The sequence below is a fragment of the Pteronotus mesoamericanus genome, unplaced genomic scaffold, assembly GCF_021234165.1.
Source record: "Pteronotus mesoamericanus isolate MK-2021 breed Mesoamerican mustached bat unplaced genomic scaffold, CSHL_Meso_final contig_220, whole genome shotgun sequence".
Taxonomy (NCBI): domain Eukaryota; kingdom Metazoa; phylum Chordata; class Mammalia; order Chiroptera; family Mormoopidae; genus Pteronotus; species Pteronotus mesoamericanus.
This window is the reverse complement of record NW_026555091.1, coordinates 821,148-841,198: the sequence shown is the minus strand read 5'-3', so window position 1 is coordinate 841,198 and position 20,051 is coordinate 821,148. Positions and strand designations below refer to the sequence as shown.

General features: G+C 38.7%; 1 protein-coding gene across 1 annotated transcript in view; it reads right to left on the bottom strand.

Moving 5' to 3' along the window:
- The window catches only part of ITPRID1 (ITPR interacting domain containing 1), a 66,597-nt gene that overhangs the window by 27,243 nt on the left and 19,303 nt on the right, over positions 1–20,051 (bottom strand). Inside the window, exons 7-8 of the mRNA XM_054571263.1 lie at positions 18,430–19,001; positions 13,786–13,843 (exon numbers count right to left, since the gene is read on the bottom strand). Of these exons, the coding sequence (XP_054427238.1) occupies positions 13,786–13,843; positions 18,430–19,001 (630 nt within the window). The remainder of the gene's footprint in view (positions 1–13,785; positions 13,844–18,429; positions 19,002–20,051) is intronic.

Here is a 20,051-nt window from a genome sequence, read left to right as displayed (position 1 = left end):
GAGAACAGAGTATCTAAAGTTCCTATCCTGTTCTAGTTTATAAAATAAATTTGAAATCTTACTGGTTAATGCGCCAGGCCGTGACCAAGGCTAAACCTGCGTGGATGCCATGCAGGTGGGCGAATTGCACATGCTGAAGGAAATCGACCATGTCAGGCACCATCGCTGATGTCTGTGTGGGCACCGGCAGCAGACCAGAGTTGGCAGCAGAAGAAACCAATCAAAACCTCAGCTGCTCTGGCTCTGAGCCCCTCTCTCGCCTCTCTTCCCAGGAAGAAGGACCAGCCTCACCTCTGGCTTCAACCTTCCCAGGAAAGGTTAGGAGGGGGAAATGCCAACTCTCTTTGCAAGGCGAGAACAGCCAGAATGAGGTTAGCGATGGACAGAAGGGCCCCAATGGTCAAAGCCTCTTCCAACACCAGTTTCCTTATTTGCTCAGCCTCTCTAGAGCCTTATGCTGATCATAGAGAATGGTGTTTGTTACCCAGGACAAGAACTTGCAACCTCCTTCCAACAGATCCTGGAAAAGGAGATGGGGAGGTGTGATTTTCCTTGCTCTCTCCCAAGCCACTGATCTTCACATTAGTTTTATACTACCTGAGACGTTTGGCAAAATGCAAATTCCTCAATTAAGGACCTAATTTTGTAATGGGATATTCACCTTGAATGGTTTTATACTAGCTTTTGGCCAGTAATTTAAGGGACCCAGGAAGGAGAAGGGGAAATGTGTAAGGCTGGGCTGGGGCAAGACTAGGGGATACCAGGTGAGACCAAGAGCAAGTGAAATGCATCCCCTTTACCTCCCCTTCCGTTGTCTTCCTGTCACTTACCCTGGCCACACCGCCCTTGCCCCCCATAACCATCTTTCCAAGCGCAAAAAGAGAGCTGCATCTTTTTCTAATCTCCTTCTAAAACAACCTCTTAGGCTAAAACAAGATAAAGGGATCTTGGTTTCATATCTGAGACAAAGTACCCTTTGAAACAAAATGAACCACTTTGTTGAACAAAAAAAAATTATATGGGGCATAAAAAAGCATGCTTCTATTTATTTTCCTATCTAGCATAGTTCTGTGGGGGTTTTGATAATAACAATTATTATTATTACTATTATTAAGCCTGAATTTAAAGAAATTCAACCTCTGATGAAACCATAAACTTTGGTTTGCTTCCTTTTTCAGTGTGGACAATTTCAATCACATTAATATACTTTAATTTTAATAGTCTCTTAGAAATATAGCCATTTTTTTCTCTGCTGAACCATAAATCTACCTGCACCAACATAGTTATATTAGGGTTGTATCTTGACTATTCTAACAGAACAGTGTTAAATTTTTGGCGAGGGCAGCAGAGGAGTCTTTTAGCAACAACAAAGGCTTTAAGATCAGAGAGACCTGTGAATCCTGACTCAGTCACTCAATAGCTAGGTTACCTCGATCAAGTTACTTAACCTCTCTGACCCTTAGCTCCCATCTGCAAAATGGGAGCAAAATCCACTTCCTCCTAGGGTTGTTTTCAGGATTAAGAATGTAAAGTGTCTTTATATTCTTAATGCCTGGCACCCAGAATTCTCAGTATAGGCCTGTTCTTAGTCCATAAAACTATTCTGCACGCTGACCCCTCTGTGGCCATGATGCCGACCCCCAGGCGAGAAATGGCTCCAAGGATGTATAGGAAGAATCTGTCAAAGACATAACTATTTCATTAGCGACACATATTTTGTCCAAATGATTATCATTCAAGGAAAATTGTGTGAAGGCCCACAGTAAAGGCCTATCGAAATGTATGGGAGCGCTGAAGAAGGAGCTGGGGGATCTTGGAGGAGGTGACAACTGAACTGGGACCTTGAAGGATGGATGACCGGCACGTGGATGGGAGATGGGAAGTGGAGTCCATGGGAAGGAAGCCCTGTCATTACAGAGGTGCCAAAGTGGGCGGTGCTGGGGGTGCTGGGCATCCCAGTCCACGTCGAGTTTAGGCCGCAGGAGAGGAGGTGAGCCTGTCAGGATGGACTGAGGCTAGAATGGCAAAGACCTTGCATTCAAACCTACAGAGATTCACATTCATCTACAGACAGTTCAGAAAAATAATTTTTTAAGAAAAATTATGAACAAACACTACAGCATCTTTGCGAGAGAAAAGCTCCCAAGCAAGTGCAGGGGGTTCTATCTACAGAACTTAGCCGCGAGCAACTGCCCTTTCCACTCAACAGTGGATAATACCCAGCTCTACGCTATTGGAACGTACTCAGTCAATTAAGAGAAGTACTGATTGCCGGCTGCAAAATATCCCCACGGTGCCAAAATGTCTGTGGAGTGGGTGGGGAGGGGGAGGGAAGGTGTGATAATTAAAAGAATTGTTACTTGCGATGTCACGGGAGCCAATGTGTTAGCTCTGCATGCTGGGAAGCTAGAGTGCTCCCAGCTGCCACGGGGAGGGAGGGTGAGGTTTGATCCCTGGCACCACTCGTTGGGACAAGATGAATCACAAATGTGTTAATAGTGAGGTTCAATGTCATAATGTGCCAGATGGAGGTGGTTACATCTCTGATTGATTGCCTCCTGGCCAAGACAGGGGTTTTCCAGAAGGCGAATGTCTCCAAATTGGCATTGGAGCTCTAGGGATGAGCAGGTCTTTATTTTGGTCAACATGGACCTGACATTCTCGACTTTATGAAGTGTGGCTGCCCCCAAGACACGGGCAGCCAGAGCCAGTGTGCGGATGGGGAAGGACGTGATGAGGCTGTGATATATGGAAGAAATAGTTTTGTGCTGGACAGAGCTCCTTGGGCTAAGCGTGGCTGTTAATAAGAATCTACAGATGCGCCGAAAATAAAAGGGTGGGGTGGGGGTGAGGGACTGCAGTAGAACCCTGCTAGTGAACAAATTCAACAACTAGAGAGAGGAAAAAGAGAGGACAAGGAGAGAAGGAGCAGGAAGAAAATGCTTCCCAGCTTCAGACACCAAATCCCCAGAGCTGAGGAGTCGGGTGCCAGGCCGAGGCCACCGGGCCAGAAGCACAGGGCAGACTGTGGCGGGGTGACCTTCCTGCCGGTTCCCTCCGCTCACCCCACCGCCGCCACCCAGCCCTTTGTTGTGGTTGTCTTTTCTCCCCCCAGTGCAAGCTTCCAACTATACACAGCCAACTACAAGGGCAATAACGGTGGCGTCCTATTGGGAACCAATGCAGCCTCTGTGCAGGCGCGGGGTCCTAATACAGGACAGTGAATAAAGCTTCATTACAGAACAATGGAGTTAGCTGCCAGAGCCTACAGATTTGAATAAACAACAAATAAGCAACATCTGCTCCAGCATATGTGTATGGTAAAAAAAAAAAAAGTCACAAAATAAAAGAATTTGTAAATGCCAAAAGCAACCCTAAACTGCCAGTGCTACTGTGGAGTGAATTTTTAATTGCACATGCAAAGAGGCAGGCTGTGGGTATTAGTCTCACATATGTCTTGTTGCTGCCAACCTGGGAGTATAGATGAATTTAATTAAATAAGGATTATCCCTTCTCCCCAGTACAATTACTTATTTATAACAATGATAAAATTGCCTAATAAAAAAATTGTAATATTTCACAACAAGCCTAGAAAACGCCCTGGTTTCTGTGTAAGTTGTTCAGGGCTATTTGAGTTTGAGTGTCTCTTTGCCTACTGCCAAGGAAGAGAAAAAAAAAAGCAAACAACACCCCTTATCATAAAGCCTGCCGCAGTGAAACAGCCAGAGACGGCATTACGGAGAAATATAAAGAAGACACAGAGCAGCATGGGAATTGGCTTTCGTGGGGCGCGCAGAAAATGAAGCAATTGGACTCAAATTGAGGCCAGGCGACTGAGCCAAGGGACAGGGCCACTGAGACTTGTGCTCCCCCAGTGCCCTGGTCCTAATCCGTCTTGTGAACAGGCAGGCAAGAGAGATCAGCTCCTCTCTCTTTTTGGCTATCCCTCTTCCCTGTGTGCTAATTCCCTGAAAACAAATAACACTACCCACACCAACCACAAAAGAGAGGGGCACTTGGACCGCTCTTCCCAGTGCCCACAGAGTCCATGTCTCTCTCCAATGGAGCAGCCTGCGTCAGCAGGGAGGCCGGTGGGAATGGTCCAAGTGTGGAATCAGAGACAGCAAAGCCAATTCATGTGTACAGGAGGTTGCTGCAGAAATCAGTATCTTCTGAGCCTTGTGATCTAAGTTTGTTTCATCTCTGAGCGATATGGTGGTTTCAGCAGCTTTTGTGTGTTAGAAGTTAAGGCAAGCACTACGAACTCATGACCCGGGGCACTCTCTCGGGTCAGTTCAGAAGGAATCAGGAAGAGAGAAGCCAGGGGCTCTGAGGTTTGTGACCGTGGGCAGTTACCCCGTGGCTCTACCTCAGTTTCCTCATCTGTGCAACGGGAATGATGAGGGCAGCATCCCCCTCCCAGGGAGGAGTCAACGAACTGCTGTGTGCCGGGAGCCTGGAGCTGCAGCTGGCGCAGAGGGAAGCACTAACGCGGCCAAGAATTTCAGAGGATGCTTTGGCGAAGCACTCTCATCTGTATGGGGGCTCTTTCCTGGATGTTAGAAGCATTCAAGTCACCTTTTGCTTTTTCTTCATGACACTCATCACAATTGTTATTCAGAGATTAGTTGGTTCCTCCCAATACTAACAAGCTCCAGGAGTCTAGGTTCTGTTTGGCTCCTGTTTGTATCACCAGCGCCTAGAATGGGTTCTTGTATGAATGCGTGTAAGTGCTCATTACATGTTTCTTGAGTGAATGAATTCAGTATGGAAGAACTGGGTTTGAATTAAAAACATCCTGGCTCCCCTTTGTCACTTAGGCACGTTACTTAATTTGCTGATGTCTTAGTTCTAAAAAGGAAAAATTAGTGTGATGGTACGTGAAATGATGTGATAGAAACTGCTTGGGACTCTGCTAAAGTGGGTGCCAATGTAAGTTACCAGTTAACAATCACCGGTTCCCTAATAACAATTGTAATTGATTGGAATGTACAGTTAAACAACAGACTCCATGTATATTTAGCACAACCAACTTTTTGAGAGATGTTGCTAGAAAGCATGCAAAATTGAAGTGAATAAAGCACACATTACTTAGGGCTAAATGCAATACCCCCAAATAAAGCACCAATTCTTAGATTTGAAAGGAATATACAAATTGGATACATTCCTAATTTACAAATAGTAAAATCCATGCCAGTAAAATCATCGAACACACCTTGCACTGTATATGAAGATCACCATTATACTCTGCCCATAGTGCACTGCGGCAATGTTAAATCACCGTGGGTTAGTAAGAATGGGACTCTTCTGGCAAAGCCAAGGGAAGCCTGGGTGGCGACATGACAAAAGCGGGGAGGCGGCAAGTATGCACGGGGGTCTCCAGGGGGTCAGGCACTGTGCTGGGCCTGGGGATGCCCAGCAAATAAGACACGATCCCCACCCTCCAGCAGAACACGCTTTAGTAGAAGAGAACAGATAATTACAGTTCCTCCAGATGAGCCCCGTAGAAGTGTCCTTTACCAAGCATAGCAACAGCATGAGGAGGAAGCGGGGAACAGAGACTGCGGAGCCTGTCTGCTTAAGAAAGGAGAACGGGCCATTTTTGATGTTCTTCTACATTAGAACACTGGTCCCTCTGAAATAACACAGAAAGGGGGGAAGGGGATATTGAGAGAGCGAGCTGACAAGGAGGCCACCACCAGGAGAAGGGATGTAAAGCGCACTTTATAAAAGGGACATTCCAAGTCACCTTTTCCAAACCTGCTTTAGATCAAAAGTCCTATTAGCAAAGCCTTAATAATGCAGCTCTCACTAAATCTCTAAATATACTCAAATGGTAAAAATTAACATTTAGGATTATCTTTGTCACGTGATGATTCTGTTGGACAAATCAGAAAACAGAGAGAAGCAGAAGGAAAACCCAGCTGCAATCCCATCGTCTAGAAATTGCCACTGCGGATACTGTGACCTCTCCTTCTTTGTCCATCCATCAATTGGTCTATTTTTATCTACTTAATTTTTCTGGTGGAAGGTAAAGGTTAGAAACTTGTTTTAAAAATTTAAATTTCTACAATATAAAAAGTAAAAAGAAGAAGGAAAAAAACATCACCTGAAACTCATCACCATGAGACGGTCGCTAAATATTGACTGTAGTTTAGCTCACGGGCAATTCCATGTGTGTTATATAGATTATATATGTAATTTTGTATCTATGTAAGTTGAGTTTTTTTTTGTAGGAACATACACTTTATTTTATGACTTGTTTTTATCTCTTAACGCTAAGTCTTTACCCACTGTGGTATGAAATAGCAGCTGTAATCTCATTTTTAATGACAACATGATATTCCATTTTATCTAGCATTGTTTATTTAAACACTCCCCTATCTTGGCTATTTTGGCTAGTTCTAATTTTTCATGCCTCTTTATAATTGCCATAGGATAACTTCCTAGAGGGTATACACGAATCAGAAGGTAAGCACATACGGAAGCTTCCAGATACGCATTGCTTTCAGAAAGCCATATGTATGCTTGCCAATATTAGATTATATCATCTCTTAAACCTCCAACAGTTTAATGACTTGTTTGACTATTTTAGTATAATTTAAATTTGTATTTCTTAAATTACTACTGAGATTGATAATTGCTTCATTTGCATTATTTTATTGCAGAAAATATCTACTTATACTTTTGTTTGTTTTCTTAAATTTTCTCACATTGGGAAATAGTTCTCATAACCACCCACCAACTCTATTAAATGTAACATTTTACCATAATTACTTAAGTTTTTTTTTTAAATCTCCCCAGAATTAACCAGGATCCTAAATTTGGTGTTAATATTTTCCCTTGCATATTTTTGTGCTTTCACTTTATATATTTATTTTATTGTTTTTATGATTATTTTTTGAGTCAGATATTTAGGTTATTTCACTTCTTTCTCTTGTTTGATAATGAACTCAATTCACGCTATGAATTTTCCTCAGATTACTGTTTCTGTTCCAATTCTCCAACTTTAAATAAAAGGCTTATTATGATGCAAGTGATCCTCGTTTACTGTTTTAACTCAGCATTTTCTGTACTTGGAGAGCTCAGTGCTTGGATCTGGTGTTTTGTTTTGTTTGTTTGGGGGAGAAAAGTGTTGCATATATTTTTGTTATTGAATTTAAATACTACTGCATTTATATCTATGACAAAGTGACCTATACATTATGTGTGAGTATGTATAAGGAACTGATAATCTTTGCATTTACAAATTGTTAAATATTTTAATGAATATTTCAAGAACATTGCCAAAGAATACTTATTTCAATATTTTTCTATTAAATGTATATTGCCAAGTACAATATTAATACTTTTTCTATCATCTTTTATTATTTACTGTTTGACCTGAAAAAGAGGAAAGGAATATTAAAGTTTCTCAATCTGGGGAAAGATGTTGGTCAGAGGACCATTATGTAGGATGAGTATGTCTAGAGATCTATGCTACAGCATAATGACTGTAGTCAACAGCACTGTATTAAATACTGGAAATTTGCTAAGAGAGATTTCAGGTTTACTTATATACACAAAAAAGGTAACTGTGAAGAGCTGATACGATAACTTCACTATAGCAATTATTTCACTGCATATTGTATATCAAATCATCATGTTGTACACCTTAAATATATATCACTTTTATTAAAATATTTTAAAAAATTAAAAAAGAAAAAATGCACAAATGTTTGGACTGGTTGTTATGGGGAATGGGGCAATAAATTAACAATGACAAAATCTCCCAGTTTTATTATGTTAATTTCCTATAGTATTGCCAGAATTTTTAGCTAAGTGGTGTTATGAAAATAACATATGCACATGGTAACAAAAGAAAAGTAAAAGATGCCGATTAATTTAAAACATGTCAGCTTCCCTTCTGCTAAGGTATAGCTGTTAACGGCCTTTCATTTAGTCTTCAAGAAGCATTCTGTGCCCACTTCCTCCCCCAATAGAAATAGATACTCTTTAATTCAAAGAGATGTCCACATAGAAGCTTTTGCACATAACTTCCCCCCTCATTTAACTGTATTCTTCCGAGACCCTTCCATATCAACACATAAAAATCTGCCTTGTTTTTTCAAAATAATATCTGAATTGATTTTAATATCCTTTCCTCTACCCTTCCTTCGGGTTTTCCTATACCACTTCTCAACATCTTTATTTCTGACTTCAAAGTGTCCAGTTTGATAATATTTCCGATTTGTTACATGACCATAATTCAGCCTCTATTTGCCTATTTGTTGATTCTCAAAACTGAAAACCAATCAATAACATATACGTGGTGATGACTGTGTGTATGTAACTCACTGCAGGGTCAGCAGTTTGGTCAGGTGACATATCCTGCTCTTTATGTCCGCTGTTATCAAATGGTATTAGATACTGTTAATGTTAAGACTTCCATTATTTATGTACCACTAGAAAAGAAAAAAAAAACCTTTGTCAATTAAACTCTGATCTGTCATCAACTATATCTTTTTTTTTTAATCCTTACCAGAGGATTTTTTTTTTTTTTCATGCTGCAACTGGGAATCAAACCCACAACCTAGGTATGTGCCCTGACTGGGAATCAAACCCACAACCTTTTGGTGCATGGGACAACGCTCCAACCAACTGAGTCACACTGGCCAGGGCCGACTGTATCTTGATTTCAAGGAAAAATTGGTCGTCTTATAATTGATGAAGTATGGTGGCCAACTCTTCTCTTAGCATCTTTAGCTGCTCTTGAGAAGCTCTCAGCCTAGAGCCACACTCCATCCCTCAGCCCATGTTATTATTCTCATGCCCTGGGCCAGGCATCTTCCAATGGCAGGGGAGTCCTTTCGAAGGTGCATGGTGCTGTATTGAAGCAAGCAGATTCTGGTGCTGGACGGCCTGAATTTGAAACCGGGAACTACTTTTTACTACCTCTGAGACCATGGAAAGTATTTAACCTACCTGTGCTTCAGTTTGCTCATCCAATAATTAGGGACAATAAGAGTGCCGACCTCAAATGTTATTTTGAAGGGTAAACGATGCAAGGCACGTGAAGCATGTAAAATAGAGCCTGTCACACTGGGACTGCTTTTGTTAAATAGAAGGAAGTGGCTCCGCAAGTGGTTTCCTGGAGGCCTCTCACTACTTGGGGTTAAAAGCTAGCACCCCCCACTCTCCCCCAAACGCTGGGATGGGAACACAGGTGGGCATTAGTGTTTACCAGTGAAATAGCTTCTTTAATCTTTTCTCTCTCTCTCTGCAACATGTCACTTCTAAATGCATACTATGGCTGAAAGATTCAAGACTTGTGGAACTGGGTCCTATGATTTCCTTAGAAAAGCTGCATGTATAGGTTTGTAACACATTGACTTTGTATCGATATTTATCTTTTTTCAGAACTTCAGTCAAACCTAAAATGTGAAGAGTCTAACTGTAACCACCTGTCCCATCTATGTAATGTTCTTTGGATCTGTCTTTCTTGACATTTTGCTTATTATATTCATGTCATTTTCCACTCATTTCTTAAATGATTTCTCATGTCTCCTACTTTCATAACCCAGTTATTTTCCTCCAGTATTCAATCTGTCAGTTACTGTCATCATTGCATGCTTTGAATTATATTTGAATTTATCTGTTAGCATTTTAGTATACTTCTGTAATTTTTTTACTGGGTGCTTCATGTCCTTAATCTTTCACAATGTACTTAAATTTAATATTGTGCCACTTCATGGAATCATGTAGAAACCTTGCAACTGTGTTGGTCCATTAACTAACCTCCCCATATTTTGTGCTATAATTGTCACATGCATCACATTGACATATGGTGAAAACATCACAATTCACTGTCTATGTTTAGTTTGAAGAATTTCCTTCAGTAGTGCTTGTGGTGCAGGTATGCTGATAATGTTACCTTGTTGTCTTTTACCTAAGAATGTCTTTATTTTTTGTTTACTCTTGAAGGACACTTTGCTGCATATAGAATCTGGTTCACAGTTACTGTCTTCTGGTCTCCATTGTTTCTAATGAGAAGTCTTTCATCATTCCTTCTTTATTCCCTTGCATGCAATATGTAATTTTTCCGTATCTGCTTTGAATATTTTCTCTTTATTTTTGATTTTTATTGGTTTGATCATTATATCATTTAAGTTTAGTTTTCTGTGTATTTATCCTACTTGGAATTGCTGAGCTTCTTAAATCTGTAAATGTAAATCTTTTGAGTGAATTTGGAAAACTTTCCACCATTATTTCTGCAATTTTTTTTCTCTCCTCAATTCTTTCTATCCTTCCGTTTTCTGACTGCAATTGCATGAATATTTGACCTTCTGATATTGTCTCACAGGTTCCTGAAACTCAGATAATTTTTTAAATACAACTTAGCTTTTTCCCCCTGTTCTTCAGATTGTTGGGTAATTTCTATTGATCTATATTAAAGTTCATCAGGTCTTTCTTTTCTCATTTTATTTCTGCTGTGACCATCCAACACATTTTGTTTCAGAAATTATAGTCTTAATTTATAGAATTTCCATTTCATTATTTATTATAATTTCTATTTTGTTTTTGAGAAATATTGTTTTTATTTATTGTGAGCATATTTTCCTTTACATCCTTTAGCATGTTTATAAGAAGCTCTTTAGATTTCAACATCTGGGTTTTCTCATAGTTTGTCTCCATTAATTGCCTTTTTCTTGAGTGTAGGTTATATTTTCTTATTTCTTCATATGTTCAGTAATTTTCTTTGTACCTGGACATTGTGAATGGTATATAGTTTTAGCACGTAGGAAACTGGCTGGAATCAAACTCTAATTGAAAATAGCAGTTCATTTCTTTTAGCCTTAACTGAGATTCCTGAAGTTTTCCTTATGGCGCTTAGTTCAAGAATTGAGATTTCATTTTGAGTCTGAGTATGAAATCTATGGATTCAGACTCTGAGAATTTTCCTCTCTGGCTCTCTCCTTTCTGAGATTTCTCCCCTAATTTTCCCACTGTTTTCATTGTCCTGGAATGTCTTCTGATCTTCTAGTTAGTAAGACTGTTAATTTCTATAAATTTAAAAAAATGATGTCAATTAAAGCCTGTCCCCAGGCTAAATGACTTTTAAAAAACAGGAAGCTCATCCAGTGCCATTCTTTTTTTTCAGGCGTTGAAGCTTTCTCCATTGTCTGTCTGCTTTGGGTCACTCTCAGTGCCTTTAGGTGGAAGCTTTTAAAAATATTTTATCCAGAGTATATATAGTTCTCTGTGTGAGATTGGCCTGTTAGGGTTCCTTTGCCATTATCAGAAGCAAAATCAGACACTCTATATTTTATATGAAGGGAATGTTTACTCATTGGAGATTATTCTCTTACATAGATGCAATAACTTCATATATCTCACTGATAATATTAATTTCTGGGATTTCTAATAATTTTTGTAATCATTCTGTTATTGATAAGCATTTCTTCTGAATAGCCTCTGATTGTGAACTGCTAGATATTGTGGTAGTTTTGCTGTGTCTGCTGATTTTATACAGTGGCAGGAAAGGCATGTCTTGTTGAATTTCAGAGTTAATGAGATCATTTTAGAAATGATGACCTTAATGTGTTAGTATGGTTCCCGAAAATACTTGTCTCTTTGATCCCTAGGTGAGCTCTTCCCATAGAATTGTCTGCATCTTCACCCACAATACATGTTACACAGATTCCTCAAGGCTTCTGAAATATGAATGATTGAACCATGCCCACCCTTTTAATAGCACTGCACTATATTTCCTCCTTATGTTTGCATCTCTTTGTCATTTCAGTGATAACTTTTCAGGGGTGAAGGGAGGATGGTATATTTGTGGCCTTGGGTGCCTATCTTTAGTAAGAAGTAATTTTGATCCAATTAGTTTTTGAAAATGCTTAAATACACATTTTTCTGCTGATATTCAGAGTATTAGGCATGACTGGATGAAATACAGTCTTTAAAGTGCCTTTTTAAAGTTTTAAAGGCATACGAATAGTTCATCACATGTGTTCATCTATTTGTGTATATATATATATGTGTGACTTAAAACCACAATTTATTATCTCTCGTGGTTCTATGACTTGACTCAGCTTGGTCATGTGGTTATTGCTTGGATTTTCTCATGCGATTAAAGTCAGATGGCACCTGGACTGAAGTCATCAGAAAGTGTGACCGGACTGGACATCCAAGATGGCCTATTCACATGGGAGTGGTTCAAGGCTGGTCACCAGGGTGCCTATAGGTGGCATCCACATATAGCTGGAGCTTTTTACAACACAAAGTTTGGGTTCCCAGAGAGACTATTCCAAGAGTAGGTATCTCAAGGCCCAGGAAGCAGCCAGGTGATTGAAAACTATGGTCTGGACGTAGCCAAGAATCACTTCTGCCACATCCTCCTATTGGTCAACACAGTTCATGTGCCTTCATCTTTTGAATGAAGTCACTTTCTAAAAACTTTGAGCCAAAAATTCATTCATGTATGTAGTTATGTAATACATTCCTATATATAGAAAAGTAATAATTTTCCCCTTTCTCCATTAATTGAATTAATTTTACTTATTTTTGCCCCTTAGTCCTATTTTTTTCTTGGGTTAGCTACACTGTGAAAGTAATGAAATTACTTTTGCTTTAACTGTAATTCAGATTTTCTCCATTAGGCTAATCTTCACTCATATTACTTTGCTCTCTAAATTTGAGATTAAATGTAGATTAGTGCTTTTGCCAAACTCCCCAAATCATTTTTTGGAATGGTTGGGGTGACTTACATGATATCAGCAGACTTCTTAATTAAATGTCAAGGAAGGCAGCTTCTATTGGCAGGGGACCTCCGACTTCAATGAGAAGCAATCAATTAGATGGAAAACCGATGCTTATTTTTATCTTATAAACCTCAATGCAGGTTATGTGGTAATTACTTCGAAGAGCTGGATAACAATTTATGTAATCAGAAGGACCCTATAATTACTAAGGCATAATTTCTAAACAGCATTTAGTAAAATGAGACCCGTATATACACTTTGTAATGTAAAAGATGTGTTTGACACCACATTAAATTAAATTAAAAATTAGCATATTTTCTTCCAGAAAATACACTAGCTTCATCTGCTTTATTTTGCTTCACTAATCCCTGTCTACTTTTAGCTCTGCTCTAGGATTATGGAAATGCTGAATCACAATGATGCTGAATGAGGGCATAAGAACCAGCAGTAGAGAAAGACTCCCTTCTCTGTTGTCTAGGATACTGTAAGATCATTCTAGAGATTATTTGGAAAATTACATCTAGGCCACTCGCTTCCCCTGAGAGATTCATATGAAGGTCATATAACCACTTAATATAGGATATGTGTTGTCAGAGAAGAAATGATGTGTACTTATCTCTTTGTAACAGGTTAAAAAAAAAACATGGCCAAGTAACATGATATGACTTGTACAACATCAAGCAGTTGACAGTAAAAGAAAGTATTCGTGCAGTTAGTCCCAATCCTATGTGAAACTCATTCCACTATACTGGCCAGCTCATTTAGAGTTAATGGTAGAAAAACCACAGACTAAATTGGCACCACTGATATTGAACATTGCTGTAGTAAGTCATTTGAAATTTCCATGTACATTTGCATTGTTAGTAAGTTTTAAGAATAGTAGATAGAAGATCCAATAGTAGCAGACAGTAGTAGTAATAGGTACGGCATTGCTTGGCAATACTTTCAGTTCTACGTCTTAAGAAAGTTGAATAGCAGTTATTTATGTTCTCTTTCTGAAAGGCCACTGATGCAATTGCACAGTTGGGTGCATTCTTACCTACAGTTCCTGAAGTCAGGTCAGGAGGGTTACCAATCTCCTCTTCAAAGCTCTGGACCTGAGACACCAAAATACATCAGTCTCATCAGTGATGCTTTCATAATGAATTCACTTCATTTAATTAATCAACATATAATGAGTGTCTACTAGCAATTGCTACAAGGCTGTAAGCTATTGGATTTCTGAACTCCAATAGCTTACAGCCTGCTGAAGGCATGTGGCGTGTACAAGGCACTCAAGGCAAGGTTTCAAAGAGCTGAATGAGTTCAGGAGGGGCAAAGGGGAAGGTCCTTCTGGCTGGGAGGCACAGGCCATTTGAAACATGTGGCACATGCACTAAACTTAAATGATATTATGATTATGGTTATGGATTTTTCCCTCCAAATAGCTTTACCTATATTTGGAGAAGGCAAATTATTTCCCATATTTAATTTTGGCTCTCTAAGGGATTTATTTATGCCTTGGTAAATTTATAAAGAGCAGTTCAGAAAATTCATAATTGAGTTGCTATATAAAGCTTAGATAGCTCAAAGGAAATTTGATTTCCAAATGGATAAAGAATTTATTCTTAAAATTCTTTTAATAAATTAATGAATACTACTCTAGAAATGAGAATAAAATTAGTGTTCAAACAAGGAAAATATTTCTTTAAAAATAATAATATTGCTTACTGTAGAACCTTAATAAATATAGAAAGTTAAAGAATGTATGAAAACAGTTACTGTTAATATTTTAGAGTGTGTCTATGTAGTTTTTTATAATGCATTTATTATGGGTATAGTTATGTAGTCAATTTTTTCACTCAAACTTTGAAGGAGAAATTTTTTCTGACATTATAAAATTTTTTTGAAAAACACCATCTTTCATGACTGCACAATAGGCCGTATTTTAAAAGTGCATTATTTACTTAATGATTTTCCTAATGTTGGAATGTTTTCTAAATTTTGCAAATAGAAATAATGCTGAGATGAATCTATTTCAGCATATTATTTATTGGGGATTGACGTCTGAGTATTAGAAGTTGAGTCAGAGGACATTAACATCTAAGTGTTGTGGTACATTTGGCCAAAAATGACCTTTAACCCAGGAATAAACAGAGAACCATGAGGAGATACTTCAGCAATGTAAGGAGAAATATTTATTTCTCCCTTTAACTGTTTATCTCTTTTCCTCAAAAGAAGTTACTTTACACTTTAAATAATGAGACATACTTCCACTTCAAGTATAATCAAAAAATTATTTTGCTGTGACTTTATCCAGTTAATGCAATATAAAGTGTATGTGTGTGTCTAGTGAAAAGAGAATTAAAACCAAAAAAATCCCAGTAATTTAAAATGGAAACCAGATGTATTCCTGGTTATACTATATATGGTATACTATATATACACTATAGGCTACTATATATACTATATAGTATACTATATATAGTATAACCAGGCATACATGTGGTTATTCTATATCTGTCTATATCAATATCTATCTATATCTTTATCTGTATACACACTATATATATACACTATATACTACACTATATACTATGTACTATGTACTATATACTATATATATAGCCAAACTTAGTAAATTTAAAAAAATTAAAGAAATAGTTATAACTTTTGAAACAGTTCCCACTTAATCAAGATGACAATTGGTACTGTTTAACAAGATGGGTAATGTTCTTACATATGTATTCTTGAGCAGGATCCCTGTATGAAAGTGAGAAGAAAGGTTTCAGATGCTTTATTGTGGATGTAAAGAAGCACCTTACCTTATGTCTACAATTGCAGAAATTTTATAAAAATTAAATTCTGGTAATATATTTGGGAATTAGAACTCAGTTTTACTAAGTAAATTACAATTAAATATAAAATGTTGATTTTTACATAAAAACCTGTGTGCAATTTTGCTGGACTCATAGTTTTTGAGAAGCAAGCCAAATGTTGCCACAGTCAGCTTTTAGTAGGACTTCAGGGAAAACACCATCAATTGATCTGAAGGCAAAACCTGGCTAATCCTAGTTGAAATTCTGATTGGCTTATGTTTTTTTTTTCTTTATATCAAGATTGGCTTATGTTTTAAATGCCATGAAAATCTGTTGATTTTGTGTGTATTTTTCATTTCATATAACTGTATTTTTAAATTTGCCATTGAAAAATAACTATTAAATCTGGCATTTGCTCCTGTTTAAGATACAATGTACCCAAGCTTCATTTACTCATCCATTGATGTTACGTGAAACAAATATTCACTTCCCCCCGCCCAATCTATGTGATAGGGATGTAATACTTTAAATATAGTTTTTAGAAAAACAAAATGCAAGTAGTGAGCTTCTTTTATATCATTTTGAGGGTCCTCTCTGCCTTACATATCCATACAGTCTCTCTCACACATAAATTTGGTCAAATATTAAAGAAACACCATAAACACAGTTGGCCATGAAGTTCAAGAGAACAGTCTATTTTGTATGGAAGCCACCCGCAGAATAAATTAATATTATCAGATAATTTTAATTTACTTATTCATAAATATTTACTGCATACCTACTACATGTCAAAACTGATGTGAGTTTGTTTTCTTGTACTTCAGTGTCTGAGCGTGTTCTTCCTTCCCACCCCTACACATACTAATATATAGCTTTTCCTTGACTAACTGCCATTTAAGAATATTTGAAAGTGTACCATACAAGGACTGACATTTTTTTCCCAGTTCTTTATGCTGAATGTATTCATCTCTCCCTGTACTCTTACATATAGATGGCATCCCATCAAAGTTATTTTCTTCTAAGTCAGTCTAGTTTGAAGCGGAGATTTAGGAAGGGTAAAGAGGCTTGCCAATGGGCTGGCGTTCGGTGAAATTTCTCATTTGGATCCTAGGTAATAGAGCAGACTGACTAATGAATTGCAGATTTTCTTGATATTCTTTATAGTGATTTAACTATTAACTTGGAAATTAAATAATCTTTTCAAGAGTGAACTAAAAATACTCTTTTTTAGTGCCATCTGTTTATCTTCAAATCAGGGCACTTGACCAAAAGTCTGTTTTTTCCTCCATTTATAATTTTTGTTCATTTTTAGGCTACTGTTTTAAATTCAGATTAATGTTTTAAGGTTCTTAAAATAAAATTTTTGCTATAAACATGTGTATACATAAGCATATATGCATAGGCATTAGGATATTAACAGCTACGTATTTTGGAGCAATTTTTCTACCTTTGTGGGATGTGCAGGGCTACTGATAGGCATATTCACCTAAATAACATTCTTCTTTGCAGGGGTGTCCAACCCACGGCCCAGGGGCCACATGCAGCCCAGGGTGGCGATGAATGCAGCCCAACGCAAAATTGTAAATTTACTTAAAACATTATGAGATTTTTTTGTGATTATGTGTCGCAATGTATTTAGTGTATTTAGTGTGTGGCCCAAGACAACTCTTCTTCAGTGTGTCCCAGAGATACCAAACAATTCACGGTCAAGTCTTCCTTCCTATAAACTCCTTGATCCACTCAGCTTCCAGGCTGGTTAAGGACCCCCTTCCCATGCTCCCCAGATATCCCAAACACACCTCTGTAGTGACAAAAAAGTTCATCAGCAGCCCTGTCCCCCTCTCTACTCCATTCTTGGCCCCGTGCCCATCCCTGCCACTGCACTGTGGTTCCCCGTACGGCAGTGTCTGCCCCTGAACCTATCAGAGAGCCTCCCAGTAGAGGGCTCAAAGGAGAGGTGGCCAGACCGACACCGAAGGGAGTAGAGAAAGACTCCCTTCGAAAATTACATCTAGGCCACTCGCTTCCCCTTTTATCCTTACTAAATCTCTGCTTCAAACTAGACTGACTTAGAGGAAAATAACTTTGATGGGATTCACATATGAGTACCCTGCCCCACTTCTGGATAATTTAACATGAAAAGAGGGGGACCTTGCTCTTCTGCACTTTCTTTGTAATTATAGCAAAGAATAGAGAAAGGAGTAAAATGTGTACATATATTTTTAAAAAAAAACTGAGAAGTGCAGGTGGGGATGTACCTAAAGGAGGGTGAACATGAGCATGAATGGATGAAGGTGTGGGCAGAAAAACAGAGCCATGTGACATGGGCATCAAGCTATGTGAACATCAGCAACTCCCAAAGCGAACAAACAAGACAATGGTCCCATAAAAATAAAAACCAAACCCACCCTACTTCTTTGCCCAATGCCCTACATTAGTCATCATGGGGAAGTATTTCCAAGACAAGTCCCCTTGATGACAAAACCTGGTCCTCAAGGAGCCAGTGGGGGTGGTGTCACTGACAACGCGCACACATCCTCTCCCACAGCAAGCTCTCCCTGCCTAGGCTGTGAGAACACAGAGGAGGATTCGCACTGAGAGGGGAGTGGTTGAACTGACCCTCAAGGAAGGTGAAACATGGAAAGTTAGAAAAGAGAAACGCACCCTGAGATGCATAATAAAACAGTACTAGCAAAAGCTGGTTTCACACTCATTTAGTTTCAACTGAGGCAACTAGAATGACCTTAAATGTCCTAGTTGAAACAGCAGTTTAGAACAATAAGATCTTATGCCGAGGGGTTGACAGATGAAGAAGGGGTTAAATGAGGGTAAAGGATGCCTTGATTCCTTCCCCTACAGGTTGAGCACAGAGGTACCACACTGACCTCTTCCATTTCAAAGGAGTCCGGTGCTCCGCTTACATCAGCTAGGCTCTTGAGCTTGTTAGTCTGGATCCAGTGTTCTTTTGGTGCTCTGTCCTTGACTGGCCCCTTAGGCATGCAGGAAGGGGGAGCCTGCTTGTTTAGCACAGGTGAGGAAGGCCACTGCTTTTTCAGAAGAGGTTGGGGAGGGTGACAAGGTATCAAGTCATCACAATCTTGTAGAGACAAGTGCTCAGCTGAAGAAGACAAATAAACCTGTTGAAGGTTGTCCATCACAGCGGATAACTGTGCTTCACGTGCCCCCGGTTTTGTGGAGGGGAGGGAAAATTCTTCCCTGTTCTTCAATGACTCTGACACTTTGGAACTACAGTCTCCCCTAATGTTCCGCCTTGAGGCTCTCCTGAGAAGTTCACTCGTTCTTCTTTGATGTTCGTTGGCTCCACCCACTGAGGTTCTATGCACACTTTCCTCTCCATCCTCTTCTTTAGCTTTGCTTTGCAGGGTGTTAACCTCATTCAACAAAGATGAGAAGGCATTGGCCACATGATCCAGGATTTCCAGCTGTTGAAAACGACCTGAACAATATACAAAACACAACTTTTAGATGGGATCTTTTTAATGAAACTGCATAAAGGTAGTCAATACTGAAGAGGCTGATTAACACATGTGATTTTTCAAGATGGGAAGGATTTTGAGCTCCTGAAACTCTATTTTTCCCCATACATGCTACTAATTATTATGGAGGGGACTCCCCTATATAATGAGACATCCCTGTGTTATAGGGAGAGTGAATACATTTTATATGTAGCTGTACATGCATAACTAGATAGAGTCATATATGCCAATAGTTAATTGTTGTGTTAACCCATAAAATTGACAGGCAAAGATATATCTTGAGTTTAATCTTGTAAATTACACTATGACAGTAAAATGAACCCAGCTCTTTCATACAAGGTGAACTTGAGTTTCTTCGACTGTTGTTGGCAGAAGATATCCTTATCCTTGCCTCCATCCTCTCCACCTATTGTCACCTGAGTGTGTAAAGAAATCATGGCAGACAGGGTCAGAAGGCCCGGATCCAAATTCCAGGTCCATTGATCACTGCAAGTGTGACCGCAGAGAAAGTGAAGGAATAGATGTTTGCTGCTTAGCCCTGTGCCAGGCACACAATGAATGGTCAGTTTCTTCATCTCAGGAATGGGGGTAACCATACCTGTCTTAACTATCTCTCACATGTGTTGTTAAAAGCATCATGCTATATATAAATATCAGTTGTTAAAATGATAAATGAGCAAGACTTTGGAAGGAAATACAGGGTCTGGCACAAATAAGGCTCCTTTTTTATTACAAAATCATAAGCATGTAAGACAGTAACATAACAATATTACACTCAAGCACACAATAGGACATCTTAAGTGAAATGTTCAAATTAAACCTATAAATTATTACACCCATATTATTACCCTACCAACCACACTCAAGCCCATGTTACTTCTGCTGGACCCTGTATGTTGTCCTCAATCTTTCAAGAAAAGATAGTCATTAATGTGAAAACCCATTTGCTTTTCTAAACAAACCAGCTCCTGAACTTGTAAGTCTTTTTGGATGATCTGACCTCAATCAGT